Here is a 19,259-nt window from a genome sequence, read left to right on the forward strand (position 1 = left end):
CTGGGCTGAAGTTTCACAAGGCGATCAGCACTGCTTGGGGAGCACAAGGCACAATTAAGTAGAGCTGGCTCTTAGCTGACGGTGTCCTGAATGTCACCAGCGAACTCCCCCACTGCCTGAAACCAGGTGGGCAAAGCCGAACTGAGGCAGACCCTTACACCACAGCTACCTTCAGACCCTGGATCCAAACAACAAAACTCAAAGAACCACTGGTAGATTTTCAGGAAAAGGCAAGCTCGGAGCTAGGTAAGTTAGATTAGCAACAGCTGAATAAAAAGTAAACTGCATAATCTCAAAGGCCTGGAATGATGCCAGTTCTTCAACTCCACAATGAGAACTAAATTTGGATGTCAACATGGGAGGCTCTGAGGGATCAGGTTGCCATCTTTGTCATGCTCTCAGGGTTTCAGGAAGGGCTAGAAACTTCTCAGGTTGCTTTTTGCCTTTATAATGTAAATTGTGATATAGAAAAGCTGAACATACAGAGAAAAACCCAAGCACTGGTGACTCACTGACATCGCACAGAAAGGAGTACACCAGGCAATTTTAAATTACAATGCCAACAGAGGGATTAATTATCTCCTTACCTACAAGGAAGCAATTCCATCTATTCTGATGGAATTATACTTCTGTGGGTGAGAAGAGAAGGCAGCCTGATGTATTTATTATATCATCACTTCTCTTACCTCAGTCCCTTTTCCTTCTTAAATCTCTCTTCCCAGAGAATGCAATTAAACAGGTTTGTTGGTTATAATTGAGAATTTAAATGCATAGAAGTTAAAAAAGAGGAGAAAGCCCTAGGTGACCCAATAAATCACCTGTGTTGTACATACATATTTCTGCTGAACTGCAATGCTTAATTCAAAGCAGCATTAAGTACACACACACAGAGATATTCCCTCAGTCTAAGTAGTGCAGCTCATTCAGAAAAAAAATCAATTTCAACTAACCTTAAAATTTACCTTAATCTCTGTGAAATTTACTGGCTCTTCCAGGCCACTAGAAATATCTCATACTCTAGGACCTCACAGAGGATAATTAGGCAGCCGATAGATGTGCACTGATGACTTCCAGCCTTGATTACTGAAATTCATTGACTGGCTTGATCCAGAGCTCCCTGAATCAATGGCAAAACTCCTAGTATATCGAATGGGCTTGTGATCCCTCTTTTCTCTAGGAATGAAGTCAAGCACTCTGAAAAAGTCCACACCTAGAACAAACTGCAGGAGTTCATCTATTTAGCAGAATGGATCATTGAACATTTGCGCTGGCACCATGCCGAACACAGAGCCCAAATGGAAGGAGACTGAGAGGCCAGCTTCCCTCCAGGACTGCACCCTCCGAGGGCAGGGACAGGGAGACAAACCAGGGAAAAAGGGGAAGGGAACAGAGCATCAGGGATCTCCCAGGGACTGGATGATCACTGACCACAAGGGCTTTGGTTTGAGCTCACCATGGGAAGGAAAAAATGCAGTGCTCATTTCTCGGACTCAGCTTTCTGTCTATTGTTTATTCACAGGTGGACATAGACATGGATGCACATAACAACCACACAGGTGACATCAAATCCAAACGCATTCACCAAACGCTATCTCCTAAAAAATTTAGAGCTGCATATGGATGCAGGAGAACTGGGACCACATCAGAAGCTAAAGAAATATACAGAGGCTCGATTAGGGTGTGCAAGTCATGACTATGTCTCTGAGGGACAGGCCTAAATATTCTCCTTTTTTTTTCTGATTTGTTTTTGTTTGTTTTTAATTTTGAAAAAAAATCAAACATACAAATACTTTGTAATTTAAAATGCCAATTGGGAAAATATTGGAATTTCATAGTTTCTGAGCCTCTAAGAGTAACTCAAAATAGTCCTCTTTCTTTTACAGAGATGCATTTGGGGCTAGGGTCAGACCAGTGAAAATATATAAGCGGTGATAATCTCCCATGCTTAGCCCACAACCCAATCTCCACCCAATTGATACACCAAAATGAGACCCACTCACAGTAAGATTGTGCATATCTCCATAATATGATCTTTCCTCTTCTGTCTTGTGTGATCAGTAGTGAAATATTCAGCAGTTTTCACATTTAAATTATCATCAGGCTTCAGAGTCAACATCCCATTGAGATTACTGGGGCGGTTCATACTTCTCTCAGAGCTACTGTTTAAGGCTGTCTGCAGACTCAGGCAGACATCAGTGAATGGGTTACTTCTGGCACGCGACCGAAATGTTATCTTCGCAACCATTAGACAATTTTTTTCAGTATAAATGCTTGCATTCTGGAGCACAAGATGGCAGCCACCAGGAAAAAGGGTTGGCTTGCTGACCACAAACTGGCCCAATCTGACCCCCGATTCTGGACTAGTGGCCTGGAAGAGCCAATGGATTTCATGGAAGCTAAAATGAATTTTAAGAAAGTTAGTTAAGATGTATTTCTTCGCTGAATGACCCCCACATATGGGATAATGGGGACATTCAGCACATATGTCCATGTTAAACTCAGTTTTGAGCCAAGCTTTTCAATTTGACATTGAGATGAGCGTTTAAGTGCTAAGCTAATGACTGTAAAATAAACATCAAGGAGGCCAAATTATACCATTTGTGGAAAGTACACACTTGAATTTCTCAGCATTTGAAAATTGAAATAGAAAATTTTATACTTGTATAAAATATCTGTGTTGGTGGTTTTTTCTTCTCCTTTGTTATTGATTTTCATGTTTTGTACCAGGTAGATATAAAGTATGAAGTTCCGAAACTTTGGGTAAACAACAATCAAGTAAATTTTAGTGTTTTAAAATAATTTACCAGGTGAAACTACATGGTTTCCATTCCTGAGAAACCCAATTTAAAGACTAGAGATTCCTTTTTTTTTTCCTTTTTAATAATGGTCCGGTCCAGATCTTGAACAAAAAAAGAAAAAAAAAGAAAAAAAAGAAAAAAAACAACTTGGGAATTAAAACAGGCAAGAAAAGATTAAATGTATTTTAACATCAGTGCCAATGTTGTCTAATTAGGTGTGTAATTAATCCTGCCTGATTAGACAACATTAGATTAGCAGGAATAAACACAATGGAGAAAGTGCAGAGAAGGCAAGACCACTGCACACAAATTAACAGCAATACCCCACAAGCTACACAGATGTGCCTAAACTACACAGACAGAAAAGCTATATGTAATAGTGCTACATTAAAGCTCATATTTAGGTCTAGCTTTGGGTGTTGCTTCCAAAGATATTTTAATAAATAATTTTGTCCCTAATTTCTTTTTAGCATTTTGTAGAGGTAAAAAACTTATTTATGAATATAAGAAATTTGGTGCAAAGTTGCACAAGGCTCAGATGGCTGGTAGAGGAACAGGTAAATTACCACAGGAAGGAAAGCATTACACATGCACAGAAGCAAATTCATCTCAGGTGTAAAATAACGTATTTCTCTGTGGCATGTGTATAAGATTTTCTGAAACGAGCCTATAGCAGGTTTCAGAAATAAGTCTGGCCTAAACCTGAAAAAATCTAATGTAGTCTTGCTTCCCTGGACTTCAGATGAAATAACAAGAACGGAGGTTCATGGAAATCTCAGGAGCTTATGTCTGAAAATGGGGACAAGCTTATTCAAGAAGCTAACAGCTGATTAAAAGGGTAAAATTTGCAAATGTATTTTATAAGACTCAGCCACTGAGCTTAGGGGATGTGTTTTTCAAGAAGAAGCCAAGACACCTAGTGAGAATTAGCGGTCATCAATGGGAACAATGAACTAAATATTGATGTATTAATAATGTACTATTCTACAAGTAACAATTCTGTTTTACTCAGAATAGTTGCATATTTATACATCATCAATATACATTTATTTTTATTCAAGCTTTTCTAGAAAGAATAGCTAAAAAGATTTTGAGGAACATCATTTACCTTGAAAAATCAGGAAGCTAATAAAGTATCTCTGATCCCCACCCTCTCTAGTGCTATAAAGTCAAGGCAGCAATCTTTAGGGTGCATGAAAATTCCCCAGGAGAAATGGAGGATCTAATACCTCTTTTGATGGAACCCGGGAGCCTTTCCTTTTATTCCACCACGTTTCCAACATTGCAATGAAACAGGATAGGACAATCCCTGCAGCGAGGATGCAGAAAACACCTGCAAAACTTTTTATGTCCAGGGCACCTCCTTTCTGTTTGGTATCCACAGATGAGTAAAGATCACACTGACCGTTCTTCGGCCACCACTTATGCTTCAGTACGTCCATGTCGCCATTCTGCTGCAGCTCCAGAATCCTTGGGGAGAAAGCAGAGAGTCAGGGGTTACAGCTGGGGCAGCGGCACCTGAGGGCGAGAGGGTGTGAATCTGACTGCCTGCAACCTTCCCACATGTCTTGGAAAGCCAAGGAACTAATGAACATGCTCAGACTGATTTAGCCAGAAGAGAAAGCTTGGGTATGGGCTTGCCTGTTAGATTGAGCATGTGGGTATCTATGTTCCATTCCAGATACAGCAAAGCACACACAAATATCTCTTCTTCTTTTAATAACCTCAGTGAAAATGCATTACTTCCTGTACTATATTTTCTCAATTGGCTTTTACTAGTCTAGGTCAACTGACTTTCATAGTCCATTAGATATCTGACAACATTTTACATTCTAATCATCGGAGAAGAGACATTTCAATTAAAAGAATCAGAAGGAATTTACATTTCAGATTTACCACGTTACACACAACGTTGTAGTAAAGTGATCTTTATCAGGTTACCTACATTTGCTGTTTTGGAGAGAGAGAAAGGCATCTTACTACAGTCAGTGATGAACTAAACCAGTCTTGCTTAATGTCAGAATGCAACCTGATGATAAGTGACACCACAGGAAAGTTCCTTGCTGTGGAATTCACTTGTCCTTGGATCTACATACCCAGCCCATGGCCAAATATTTACTGGGCAGCTTTCAAGGACAATCTATTTAACTGGACTTCCTGTGAGATGAAATGCTTGAGAAATGAGAATTTTGTTTGGAAAAGTATTTTCATATTTACTTCATTTATTTCTGAAGAGAGTGTTTGTTTTATTTTAAAGCATCCAGAAATGACTACAGTAACAGCTGGGTGCCTCTGGTTATCCAAGATTAAAAATTCAATGATTACACCTAAAAAGAATAAAACAACGGAAAACTTTTCCTTCATGTAATAAATTTGTTTTTCATTTCAGTGTTGGAAGGCAAACAATTACTACTGCAATCATTTGACACAGCATGCAAAAAAGTCCAAGTGCACGCAAACCAGGAGAGATCTGGGACGTTGCTACCAGAGAGACTGTAGTGCACTGCAGGAGGAAGGAAAGCTGTCCCACTGTCTCAGGGCTACCACGACAGCTCAGTGCAGTGGTCTACATCAGCCTCAAAAGGGAGCTGGAATGCACCTGGGGACCACAGGGCAGCTGCTCTGTACAGAGGTGACTCAGTCTCTGATGCTGCTCCAACAGGCAGTTGTGTCCACAAGGCCACTTAATATTGCTATGGCACATCCAAATGGCCACATATTTGTGCAGTGGTTTTGCCAGGAATGGGAGGCTTGACACAGCCACCAGTGGCTGAAATCCCAGCACAGGTCTGGAGGGAGCTCCCAGTTCCCACCTAGTGGTGTGTCTGGGATCATGGACTATTCAGAGGGGAACGGTTTGTTCACCCCTGCACTGTTCCAGGGGGAACAGTGCTCTAAAGGAACAGATCACAGGTGATACACATGTCCTTAGAGATGACAGAATCACCTTGTTCACGTATCTTTGTGTTTGTAAGAAGTGGGACAAATTCTGTGCAGTGCCTGCTGACAGTACATGGCTCAAGATCCCACCCTGGAGAAAGGTATTCAAGGTTAGAGTTGCCTGGACTACATTTTGGCTTCTCCCAAACTCAGAGACAACTGAGGGAAGGCTCATCCTGAAGCTTTCTGATGGAGCAGGGATATCTCAAGGACAGAAGTATTCTCTGTTTTGTTGCAAGAGACTGAATAGCTGTTATGAGCCACCCATGTTCAGATGAGCTTTGGAGAGACTGGAACATAGGCAGCACTGCTGCCATTGCTGCCATTGCTGCCATTGTTGCCTGCTGGGACTGTGTAGAGAAGCTCGGGTTAGACCCAGTGACAAGGGGAGATGCAACTGGGATAAACTGGTAGATAAGAAATTCCAACCAGATAAGAGGAGAATCAGAGAGATCAAACACGGAACAGAGAATTTATGGCATCACCACCCTTGGTGAAATTCAAAGACCCAGGGGGAAAGACCCAGAACAAACTGACCTGCTCTAAACAAAGGGCTGAACTGGAGACCAGATTACTTCTCTGCAACTGCAAACAGGGTTCATACACTACCCTCGATCATGACATACAGTCTTTATGGAAAGAACTCACCATAACCCTGGTTCTCACTGTCCTGGAATCCTGTACTAGGATTTAGGTGAGTATTTTGGCCCAAATATTCCATTCTTAGAGGTTAGCAGGAGCAGATGGCCAGCATAAATAGAACCCTTTTGTATCAGTTCTTGTGGAGTAACAGTCAATTAATTTTCACCACCTAGTCCAAACATATGTGTTTTTATATTTAGGAATTACTGTACTATCTAGCCAAGGCAATAACAGAAAACACCCATAGGGTTTATTTCTTCCAGCAGTGGCTCTAATCCCTGAGCAGGGCTATTTTCTCTCTTTTATTCAGTCAGGAATAGAATGAACCATCCAAATGATTGCTCTGTTCTCATTAATTAAATGATTCTTCACTTGTCAGTATAATTCCTGATTACACAAGACATCTTTTTAACAAAAGGCATTTGCATAAAGACACTGAGCTTTGGCTTGTTCCTTAACGGAGATTTATTCCTAATTGTACCCCTGGTAATTAGTAGTAATTTTTTTTATGGATGCAATATATAAGTTCAATTCTTTAAAGGAAAACATAAAAAATGGAAGAAGAAATTTGGAATAGTAATGTTATCATTACATGAGAGAGCTCAAGAAGAGGAAACTTTATAAGGAAGCCTTGTAAAACTGCAGCTGCAAACAGATGTTGAGGGATAAAATATATATTGAGAGAAATGATGAGAGCACTAATCTCCAACTATATCAATGGCACGCAGAGAAAGAGGGACATCCTGCTTCTGTTAGGCTTCATAAACACTTCATTTCAGAATTCACCTGTTTGTGGAATCAAAATAATAGTTAACATATTAAGGAGATTTAACACCTCTAACCTGTTCCTAGTTATGAACGTTCCTATTTTTGTAGCTCATGTTCAGAAACGATAGTTGCGCTTTAATGGAAAAACAAAGGAGGGAGGGAGGTTCCTTGCAAGCAGGCGCGCCGCCACAGGGGCACTGCTATCCCTGCGTGCTGCAAGGAGGCTCCCACACGATGGCACTCTTTCCCCAAAAATACGTGGATGTGCCGCAGCTCCCGGTGGGTTCCCCGATACGCTAATCAGATGTACCTGTTGGGTGGCAGACACTACAATCAGCTTGTTATTTGATTTTCAAATTTAATAAATGACTAAAGTAATATGGCATTAACTAAACGCTCTGAATGATAATGATGTTCTAATGCTATAATTCCAGCAAGTGCCTCTCCTTCCCAGTCCCAGATTTTTACAACTGAACTTTTTCCTCAATGGCCTTAGCCCTTTTGAACCTGCTTATTAGTACAGAACAGTACTGTGAGACATAAGCCAGTGGAAATTAATAAGCAGGGTGCATGAGTTCCTGATGTTTTGAAATACCATAGACTTTAAAAGCTCACGAAAGAAGCCTATAGATTGAAATAATCCGATTTGTCCAAAAACCATGACCTTTAAAACTTGCTTATGGATAGAGTGCACGTCTTAAATATATTTTTCTTTAGCAAGCAAAGTGTTTGGGTTACATTTTTCAAAGCAATGACGTAAATTTATTGAGCTGCACAAAAGAAAATGGCTGTGTGCATTTTAACTGATTTGGCTCTGAATTCACAGTGCCAAGTGATGTCTTGTGGATATAAAGACAGAAAACTAAGCTGCCTGTGGTTTCCAGATCTAACAGGAGTGTGAAAAAGTCCTAATGAATCAATGGGAATAGGGCTGTATTCCACTTGCTGCTGGCAGTGAAATGGAACTACTCCTCCAAAATACCCACAGATAAAAACCCCCAACTTAATATGATAGCAAGGTGTCACAAATGGTCTGAAATTGAGACCTCTGTGACAACACCTTTTTTGATCTAATTTCATTCTCAGCTATCAGTAGTGAGCATGAGATATGAGAGGCCATTTACAACGAAATTGGAAATGCCAATGCATGTTCTGGGATGTCAAAGGTCACTGAATATCAGCTTCCTGCACCAGGAACATGTTGTCCAGAGGGATGACTTCCCCACTGGCACAGATAAGGAAGAGGATGTGATGAGGTGCTTGGCTCTAGTCAGCAGATCAGACTGCTGCAGAGAGCAGATTTGCAGAGCCAATGTAATGAATGCCCACTGTTGCACGGGGGGAAAAATGTAAATAATAAAAATAAAAACGCTATAGTGGTGTACCTTGGTGGGCTCTGCCTCTGGAGCCTGAGACAAGGTCCCAGCCCTTGTGCTGGCTCCCAAAGGGCTCACATGGGTTGCCTTTGGGAGCACTCAGTGCTTGCAGATGGGATCATGCAGTGACAAGACCTCTGGTAACTTCTGCAGTGGTGAGCCAAAAATCATTCCTCAGGCAAAACCTTCTCACTGGAGCTCTTCTAGCAAAAATCTAGTACAAAGTCTGCAGAATTTGGTTCTCCTCTTAAAGCAAGATATAAAACTAAGCTGATTTGTAAGCATTCTTCAATTATCAAAGTAGACAGGTAGGGACCCACAAGGAGTATTTGTGTTTTTTTTATTTCAGTGAAGCAACTGCCTAAGCCTTTCCTATTCACAGCAATAACTGGAGTGATGCCAGCTCCTGTTGCATCTCCCTGAGCAAGCTCTAAGTTTCGGCAACGCAGGCTCCTCTCTCGGCAGCAGAGCAGCTTTCACTGGTGCCACCTGGAAGGCGGGCTCGGGGCTCTGGTGCCAGAGAGGGATGGCTGCTGCCTTGCCTGGCTTGCTTCCTCATGGGGAAGGAAGCGGGAAAGAAGAATGGAGAGAGGCAAGTAGGAGACTCTTGGAGTCCTTTTCATCTCCTCTCCCACCAGTGGTACCTCACTGAAACCTGGTGAGTTTTCATATTTTGCCCTCATCCTCGAGGCCTGGCAGGAGACACACATTGATGCCCAATGCCTTGACTTTGATGCCATAGATCATATTTATAAGATTTATAGCATCATATTTCAGCCATAAAAAGGACGTGTGGGAAGGTGTAGGGCAGAAGTCATTGCTCTGAGGTGACAGAAAGAGGGGAGCACTGCTAGTGCCTGATCCTGAGTGGATGAAGTGATGTTGGAGAGCTTGCAAAATGAGCAAAGCACCTGGAAGTAGAGATCATTATATCTATATATATAGATATATCAGCCCTTCCTTTGACTACAGATCTTGATATCTGTGAGAATTTTTGGTTCTGATGAGACTGTTTTCTGCTTCTCCGTGTGGACATCTTTTTAAAGCCAGCTTTTTAATGAGCTGCCAATCACGGGCTTCATGAGAGCAAATTTCATGTGCCAGCCAAATGCTGCCAGATTAGACGAAGCAGTGCTCCCTTTGCAGCCATTCCCCCCACTTAACCCAGCAGAAGAGTGCCCGTGGGTCCAGCTGCACAGCCTGTTTTATGGCAGGGTCTCCAAGCAGATTCAAGCCCAGCTAACTGGAGGCCCACAGGGGCAGGCAGGTGGCCGCCTTCTGCTGTGCCCTTCAGCAGTGCTTGGCACCACACTGCTGTCAGTAGGAAGGCAGTGCACAGAAACAAGGATAAGCATCTTGCCTTCTAGAGATGACAGAAGAAGCAGTAGTAAACTACAGCTGCTGTTCAGCATTAAGGATTTGCATATCAAACAATATTAGAAGAGAGGAAGCAGCTGACCTTCTGTTTTGTTCAGTGACAAACCATTACCTTCTAAAGATGTAGCAACCATCACTTGGACCCCATAAATTAGTATCACTTTGTTCAATTTAGAGAACTTCTTTTTACTTAAATCTGTTGAACTTACATGGATTCTCTCTTTCAAATGCAGAAGGCTAACCTTAAATGAAATGGCATCTGCAGTAAAATGAGATATTAACTCTATTTATTATATGACTGGTGGAATTTGATAAGGACGTTTCTACAATAGTTTTGTTCAAGCTGAACAGCTTTTCTGAGCACATACCAACAATTCAGAAACCTACATAAAGATAAAAATCAAATTATGAAAGATCTTCTGCTTACTTTTTATATAGAAAAATAGAAGTGAACTTTAATGGCCTTTCACTGTGAAGAACTTTCCTGCTCAGGAGAAAGCGGCGATAAAAGTATTAGTACCTATTTATAAATCCCAAATGACAAGAGAACATCTACAGACAGTTGCATAAATATGATGAGTTCATGAAGCTCACTGCTGTTATGGTAAACACCAAATTAATTCATTATGGTGAGTCACGGTACACCGCCAGCCTTATTAAAACAAAGAAATGTACTTTCAAGGTACGTTGGTTCCTGTGCACTACTCACATTCCAGCCCTCTTTTAGAAAATTACTTGAAAAATGACAGTTACTAAGCTTTATAAAAAATTCAGTACTTCATGGCCACATGAACACCCTGGACTTAATTTTCCTCTTGCTTTCATTACCATAAGCCAAAAGCAAGAGCAGGAATAGCTTGTGGAGTCTGCAGAAGAGCTGAGCAGGCTTTGATGTGCTCCCCTCCACTGGGACAGCTCTGCACTCCCCATCCTCTGTTTGCCCTGGGAAATGTGTCTTTCTAACTGTCCTTGCTTCCAAAGTTTCCTCCAAGATCCAGAGATCAGCTATGATGTACAGGACTGCCATAGGATGGAGAGACAGTACTCCTTCCTGAATGTACGCTTTTCTTCACACTGTTCCCTACAACACTGGCGGCACTCAGAAGTGATATTGTGGCTTTATTAGCAGAATTTATGATTAAATGCATACCACCCGAGGACTTGAGTTGCAGGTCCCAAGCAGTATGTAAGTAAATCAGGAGCTCCTCTCTTATCTGGAATTAACCAATAATTTCACACAAAATCAGGAAACCCCAATGTCCAAAATTAGAAGGAGTTTCATCATTAGCTTTCAGACAGCAGAGCCCAACACAGAGCACTCCTGGGAGCCCCAATGCTTCTGCATAAGTGGTGATGAAAGTGGCATTTTTCTGAATCAGTACAGGATACCTCAATTAACCAAAAATGGAAAACTTGGAACATGCACTTTCAGCCACTGCATATTTCTTAGATGTCTTCTCCCTCAGCTCTCACCTCACTGAACATTTCCTCCAGTGTCACTTGTCAGCTGACCCCCGCCTGAGAAGCCCTGTGGTTAATAAGCCATGTAAATAATTGTTCTCCTGCTTAGCAGAAGAAAGAAAACAATTGAAACAAACACTTTAGTTTGATTTTGTTATTGTTTTTTTTCCAAGACTGAGATGAAAACAGTTATTAGGCTCAATTATTATTTCAAAGTGCATTCTCAGACATTTTGGACACAATAAGTCAAACACCAAAAGTTTGCATCAACAAATCAAAATGAAATACTAAAATATTTGGTTTTGCTTTTAAGGAATTATTTTTGAATTACATCATAAGGAATGGCTTCAACTAATCTGTTTAAACCCTCTGCTGATGTGCTGTGAGCAGGATAACATAAACTAGTTCACTGAACCTGACCTAGCACTGGATGAACACACAAGCCTTGTCCTCAGCTAAGAGGCAATTACATTAAAAATCAAATTATTAACATCTTAAGACCTTAAGAACTGTGGTGACTAGTGAACTTCAATTTTTATATATTGTATATGTTTAGGCTACCTTTAAAAGTCAAGCACTTATTCCAGCTATGACAATATGGTATTTGCTAACAACAAAACTGGACTCCAATGACTTGACAAGAGGCAGAATGAAAGCAAGAGAAAGAGACACAAGAGAGCTGGAAAGGAAAAGACAGGGAGTCCCATGGAGACCCAGAGCATATCTGCAATCGGAAAGGCAACGCCTTGGGTGGTCTTTGAAAATGTCAGCAGCATCCTTAAGCACACTGTGATATTTGGGTTATTGGGTGCAGAAATGATCTTTCATGTCAGTGTAGGAACCTGGAAATGACCATGTTTGCTTGGAGTCATGCTTTGGGCAGTGCAAAGCCTCATTCTTATCCAAACTACCTGCATCTATATTTTGAGAAACAGAAGACATATCAGCTACACTAAGTCCGTTGAAGTGACAGTCTAGAACAGCTCTTTTTAAAAGTAAGAGATCCAGGTGGCCCTTGCATATTTGACATTTATCTGCTATTTACCTAAGCAAATATGACAAAAATATTTGGCTGATGATTCTGTCATGTTTTAAACTGCTTGTACAATGCCTTTTTTTAGCCCTGAAAAATTAAAAAAAATTAAAATTTTGATAGTGTTTAAATAAATGATTTACATACCTTGACGCAAACATCGTAATTTGGATATTAGTTACCTCGAATCAATAGCTTATAGCTATCTCCAAGGTGAAAAGAGTTTTTGATAGAACAGGAGAGGCTAGGCAGATAAATACAGAGTCTGAAGATCAAATCACAGTAATACACCTTGTGTCTGAAATCTGACATTTAAAAATACCTCAAATGCTTTTATCTTCTTGGTACTTGGTTACAGTGGTGAAAGCTTCCCAGGTTCATTCCCATACAGGGTTTTAAACACACTGAAACCACTACTTCAGTACATGGACACTGCAATAATCATTTGGACACATACTGAGGAGAACCTTCTCCAGACAATCCTTTGGACAATGAAAGTAAAAATGTTTAAGATTACTGTATAGGATATATTATTACTCCAAAATTTAATTCATTACTTTGATTTGTTCTCCCAAGCAAAAGCATTTCATAGAGGAACCATTTCTAGAGATACCCTGAAATACATTCTGTCTTTAAAGCCTTTCTCAGATCATACCAATGAATACTCTTCAAATACACACAACAGTATAGAGACTATCCAGGGAAGCCCAAGGAAAAGCCACAATTCTGCCTAGAAATTACAAGAGTCCCCGCTGAACTTATCGGAGGCACTGAAGAGTGGATTGGACTATACTTAAAAAAAGTGGTATTTTTATCCTGCACCTTGAGGTTTGAGGAATTCTACTTCTGCTGTTCAAGCTAAACATGTATCAAACCACACTTTTGACATAATCCTGGCCCAGGTTACAAACAGATCTGCCCGAGATGAACACCCTGGAAATGTTGCTTAGGACACCTTGGCTGGTTTGGGGCTTGCTCTGTGCTTTCCCTTCCAACCTGCATCAGGTAAGACTTCCTCAAAGACATGAGATCATAAATGTCTCTACCTCCATGAGCATTCAGATCTTTTAACATCCTCTTAGTGCTAAAAGGATGGTTTCTAACCTCTTGTAGAAGAAGGAGGGTTTTAGCCGCTCCTAAAAGAAGATTCTGTAAGATGAAAAATACAACTTTGCAAGCAAGAAGCTGCCTGAGCACAGTGCTCAATCTGTGCTCAGCACAAACCCATGGGCTGTGCTACTGCTGCCTTTTGCAACCCTGTTGCTCTTATGGATGGGCAGATAAGGTAGGAAGTTGCTCTTCACCACACTGAGTGATTACTTTCAGGAAGGCATCAGCATGCCATGCTTCTACCTCTGTGTCCACAGGTTTTCTGTCAATGGGAGAACCTCCTAGAGATAGAAATCCTTTTCCATGCTCTCCCAGGGCTACCAGCAATGTGGAGAGGTGAAAAAACCTGGCACAGAAACCCTGCTAGCTGCTGGTGTTTAGGAAAGTTAAGAACTGATGGTTTACTGCCCATCTTCCACTGCGGTGCGTGTCCAGAGTGGCTGCAGGCTACTTTGCATGACAGGAATCAGGCTTTAAGCAGTATGGTTGCTTGAAGGATCACACTACCTGAGATTCCCATGTTATGAAGAAGCGTCTTGATAAAAACCAAGCGCCAACCAATCTGGATAACAATCTGCAGGAGGACTGAGTGTTTACTCCGTTAATAAAGGCACCTCCCTGGTAATGTTGCAGTTTTTCAGCAGCTTGGCTGTATTCTTGTCTCACAAAATTTGCCTAATCAAGTCCCCTGGCCCCCTCTGCATTTCAGTAAGCAAGGGCTGTACCTGTTCATGTTTGTAATGGCTATTTCTAATTTTTTTTTTTTTTTTGCCTTTGGATTTTAGTGCTTTGGAGCAATTCCAAACAATCAAGACCTACCATGATTTTTGTTGCTGGAGGAAGCAGAGCAGAAAGGAACTAGCAGGAAGATCTGGAGGTTTGCATTTCATCTCACACCCTTTTTCCCCTGAAATGTAGGCCCATATTATTCACATATTGATTACTGATCTGAAGGTTATATTCTGTTCAGCTCAGGAGGAGAAAAGAAACATAAGCTTGCATAGCAATGACAGCACACATCACTTGTATCCTAAAGTATTCTACAGCTTGACCAACCAAATCTTCAATTACATAGGATGCCTGGGAGCAAAAATATTTCATAGTCAACCAGACCAGAAAATGGGCTCACTTGTCCTCCTTTTTTGTACCTACAGTCATGTCTTCTATGGAATCATTAATCCCACTCGCAGTTTTGCAATTTTTACCATGCGAACCTCAGAGGAGGAATCTTGGGAGCAAACAAATGAACCTTTCCCTCCTTCTCCCTTTACTCCCTCTCCAGTAGACACAGCTCATGAAGCAGCTTCCCATGCAGCTTCTCACAGGGGCCACTAAGCTGGGCTTGCTCAGTGTCCCATGACACCATGCCACAGCTGAATGGCATGGTTCACTGCTACTGAGAAAAGGCAATGCCAGGTTTTCCTGTGTAATGTTACAAAAAGCATCCCATCATTTTCCTGTGCATTGTGCCAGATAAACTGTGGTCAAAAGATATAACCCCAGAAATAAAATGCAAGGCATTCCCAGGTGTTATGCTATCATTTTCCCTCTGCGGAATGCCAGTGTCTTTGTAGGAGATTTAACACTTTTATAGCATAGGTCAAAACCAAGAGACTTGGTGCTGAGATTCAATTTGGATAAGCCCATGAGCCTGCTCAGTTGATCTGTGCATCTTTTTTCAAGATCAAGGGCATGAAGTCAAATTCTATGGCTCTTTTTTTGGTAGCATAGAGAAGCGAGATCCTTTTTGCAGGCAGAGGCAGACTTGAGATGCCACCCTGCATTAAAAAAGGTCATCCAATTTTAGAGGAAGAATCAAGATCATGCTGAATTCTCTTGAGAAAGTTGTCTGGCAGGAGAGAAGGAAACATGAATGCCAGGGTATTTGCAACCCTAATTTCCCAGTTCCAGAAAGGAGAAGTTTATTTGTGGGAGGGCAAAGGAGGATACTAACTGGCTTTCATTTTTACCCAGCCAGCTCACCTTTCTCTACCTCTGTGTCAGACTGAAAATCAGGATTCCACTGAACGTCCCTGTCACCACAGTGCAAATTCACAGCTGCAGAAGATGGCACACAATAAATCACTGTCCTCTCACTGAGAGCTGCCATAAATAATGCCACAGGAGCTCCCCCCTGCAAACAGCAGCTGCCTGCAACTGCTGGGAGCAAAGCTGTAATGCAGCCCCCAGGTAGGGAACAGAGAGAAGGTAAACCAGAACAGTCTGGAAAATAAGATCCTGGCATCCATCATCCTGTTAGCTTGTAAGCTTCTCAAAATATTTTTCTCTTTTCTTCCACAGGAGAATTTCTATGTGAATTTGTCATAACTTTTGGCAAATTTCAGGAATGCCCCATGTTAATGCTCTAAAAGTATCTAGTCTTAAAAGTATTTTTATTGCCAGCAAGTGTTACCACTCTGCTTCTACAGAGCAGAAAGCTAAGTCAGAGGCCATGAAGCAAGAATGGAAAGATCAAACCTCAGGTAAGTGGTGAAAGCAGTGGCTGAACCCAGTTCCTGGTCTCTCTGTTCCTTTTTGCAGTTTGTTTTCCTGAGAGAAGTGTGGAGGAAAGAGAAGGCAAGGGAAAAGAGCAGTTTGGCAGAGTACATGACAGGTGGAAAAGGCTGAAGACGTGGAAGGGTATTAGCCATGACTTCCCGAGCAAGCAGCTGGCTGACTCTATTGCTCAGTCTCTACATCACTGACAGCTTTGAAGGCTTGTGCTGCAGCACAGCCTCTCTCTTGCTGGCCACAAGCATTTCCCAAATACAGGCACAACCTCAGGGTTACCACCAAGACCAAGCTCTGGGCAGGACTGGCCTGGAGGGGATCTCCAAAGCAGTGATCCGTAGGCGACTGGAAGGGACATGGCCCCATGGCAGCTGGCCAGTACCACAGCCCCTCCCCAGCTCCGAAGGGATTAGAGCAGCACCACCAGCCAGGAACAGAAGGGGGTGGAGGAAAAAAGAACTGAGATCCTTCTCTGCATTGCCAGCAAAGCTGCAGCATTTCCCAGCCCTTTACAGCACCACTTGGCACCTTGAGCTCTGCACCATTCACACCTTGGTCACATAGCTGTCCTTAATTGCAATTTCTCCACCTAATTTGGGTCAGACAAGCTCCAGGGGATACCCCTCTCCCTGGGAGCACTTGACTGAAGAGAGACATCAAGGATATGTATCGCACACCTCATGGACACAGCCTGCAGATGGGGCTAAATAGATAAAATCCTGAGGTAATGTCAGATTCATTCCTCTCCTGCTTGGCAAAAAAAAAAAAATTAGGAGCATGGTTTTTTTCCAGTTCTGTAAATACCTTTTTTTTATAAAGACGTATTAAAACTCTGACACTCGGTTAAAAAACAAACAAACAAGACTTCAAGAACATTCAGATAGAAAGATATAAAGATATGGCTGTGATTGACTGCGGAGGTTGTGATGGTAGAAAGAGCTTTACACAGAGACTGTTCTGTGGATATTTAAGGTTGGGCAGATTCCAGTGAGGTTTGTTTGGTTCTTTTACTTTTTTTTTTAAGACCAGATTCTAATTCTGATTTAATGATAAACTAAGAAGATTTGTAGGTTTTTTTTCCTTCCAGTCTTCTCCTTTTGGTTGGTTTTCAGGTCAAACTGGATATTCTGACCAAAATTTTCAGAGAGCAAGATGCACATACAGGATGTAGGCAGACTGGGCTCCTATCCCTCGTGCCCAGTTCAAAGTGAGGACTGAAAGTGAGATCTCCTTTGTAACAGAGGTTATCAGGTAGAGAAGTCATGCCAGAGACAGAGATAAGAGCCTCTTGCCCCTGCAACTAAATCTTTACTTTAGGAAGCTATTGCAGGAGGCAGGAAAATCAGATATAGGAATCTGCCTGCATTAAGGAAAGCTGGAAACCTCTGAAAAAAAAAATCAGATACTGAAGCTTAAGCTTCTTCTTATTTTTTCCCCCTTTGAAACAGAATGTTTGTTTTCCAGCCAGCTCTTTGAAAAACTGGAATTAAATCCCCAGCACAGCACTTCTCTGTTGGAGAGGGACACCTTCAGCAGTAGTGCTGTTGGACCAGAGCCTGCTTCAGCCACTCATCACCCGCTCTGGCAAAGGTGGATGCGAAAAGTCAAAGCTCACCCACACTGCCTGCTAAAGAAAAGCTCTTTGTACCAGTTAGAGGACTGTGGAGGGCCAGCAGCAGCACTGCCTGCTTTTACAGAAGTCAGAGCAAGCCCTCTGACACTCACCTTCTCTCCATTCCCATCCCTCCAGACGAGCAGAGCGCTGCAGCAGAGACATCCCAACCAGCCCTGTGCTGAGCACAAGGCCATGCTCACACTGTGGCAGTGACCCCACTCCCAAGGAGCCTCTAACCAGGGCCTGGGACTTCTGATTGTGTGCTTCCAATTACAGATGAATGGGACCAAAGGAAATGGAGGCAGCTGCAGAACAGGGCAGTAGAGTTTTCCCCCTTGCTGGCAACCCAAGCCAGCCACTCCTGTAACCGGGATGGGAGGCATGTTTTGTTTTATTGCCACTGCTGGCAAGAGGGAAGCCAGGCCAGGCAGCCCAGCACAGAAAGTTTTGCAAAGGGTAACTTACTCTGGCTGATTTTCTTCTTATACTTGTTTTACCTTAGGGCAGTAATGCTGATAAAACTGTTGGTTCTTTTCACATCTAAAATAGAAGTCAGGTTTTATGTCTTGTCCATGATAGATAAGCTCCTTAACACTGTGCACATATTTGCAAATCAAATTAATATTTAACATTGTAAACTTGATTTTTCCAAGCTTATTTTTAGTGCAAGCACTGAATCTAACCAGGCTTTAAGTGAAACCCTTTGGAGTTAAGAATAAAGTTCAAAATTACTGCTTTCTTTTAAAATCTTTTTCTTAAATAAACAAAGAGGAGAATAAATGCCATGTGAAACCTCATGAGCTGCTGGAGGGGGTTCAGTAGAAATAGAAATTCACATTTCATTTTCAAATAATTTTTAGAACCCTTTTAACATTCCACTTTTGTAACTTTCCTTCAGAGGACATGAACTTGTTTTATGTTTACTGTGTTACCTGTCTTCTCAGTCCTGTGCATGCTCCTGGACTTTACTGGGAAAGTGGCCACATTACAGTGGCTTCTGGGATACCTAAGCTTTGTTTACTTGCTTAGATTTTTAAGCAAGGAGGAGGGCTCTGCTTTCAAGACAGAGATTAAGGTCACACAGTTGCTTGAGGTCTGATGTCCAGAAAACACATGGAGAAAACTCCATGCTCCTTGGACATGCTGATCTTTTGCATTGGCAACATTTCCACCTCTCCTAATGAAGCCTTTTCCTAAAGCATGTGCTGAGGAAGGCAAATGAAAATTTCAGGTTTGCATTTTTTTAGCTGTTCTCTTCATTGCTCACAGTGTGCAGTGCTGTGGGGTAGAACCCCAGAGTGTAACTCTGAGATGCTTGAAAACCACCAAGGAAAATGAGAGATGCATTTCCTTTTCTTTAAATGTATCCTTTTTGAAAGCTAATCTCTTGTTTTGGGGGCTGATTCACAACTTTGGGTTGTGCAGTGCTTTAGACCGTCACTATTTCCCCCTTCAGCCTGCAAACATGGGGATGTAACACACTCCAGTTTACCTCATAATAGCAGTTGACTTCTGCTTTATAGATCACAAGTTTAAGAGGAGGCAAAATAGATCACACACAAAGGCAAGAAAGATTAGGAGATAAAGGGCTATGAACTGAGGCCAAGATGAGCAATCACACACTGAGA

At 41.8% G+C, this 19,259-nt stretch overlaps 1 protein-coding gene across 2 annotated transcripts in view; it reads right to left on the reverse strand.

Moving 5' to 3' along the window:
* GRID2 (glutamate ionotropic receptor delta type subunit 2) overlaps positions 1–19,259 on the reverse strand; it is a 682,022-nt gene that overhangs the window by 3,266 nt on the left and 659,497 nt on the right. For both annotated transcript variants that reach the window (XM_063423230.1, XM_063423229.1), the window contains one exon: positions 4,028–4,268. In XM_063423230.1, the coding sequence (XP_063279300.1) occupies positions 4,028–4,268 (241 nt within the window). The remainder of the gene's footprint in view (positions 1–4,027; positions 4,269–19,259) is intronic.

This window comes from Prinia subflava, chromosome Z (assembly GCF_021018805.1).
Source record: "Prinia subflava isolate CZ2003 ecotype Zambia chromosome Z, Cam_Psub_1.2, whole genome shotgun sequence".
Taxonomy (NCBI): Eukaryota; Metazoa; Chordata; class Aves; order Passeriformes; family Cisticolidae; genus Prinia; species Prinia subflava.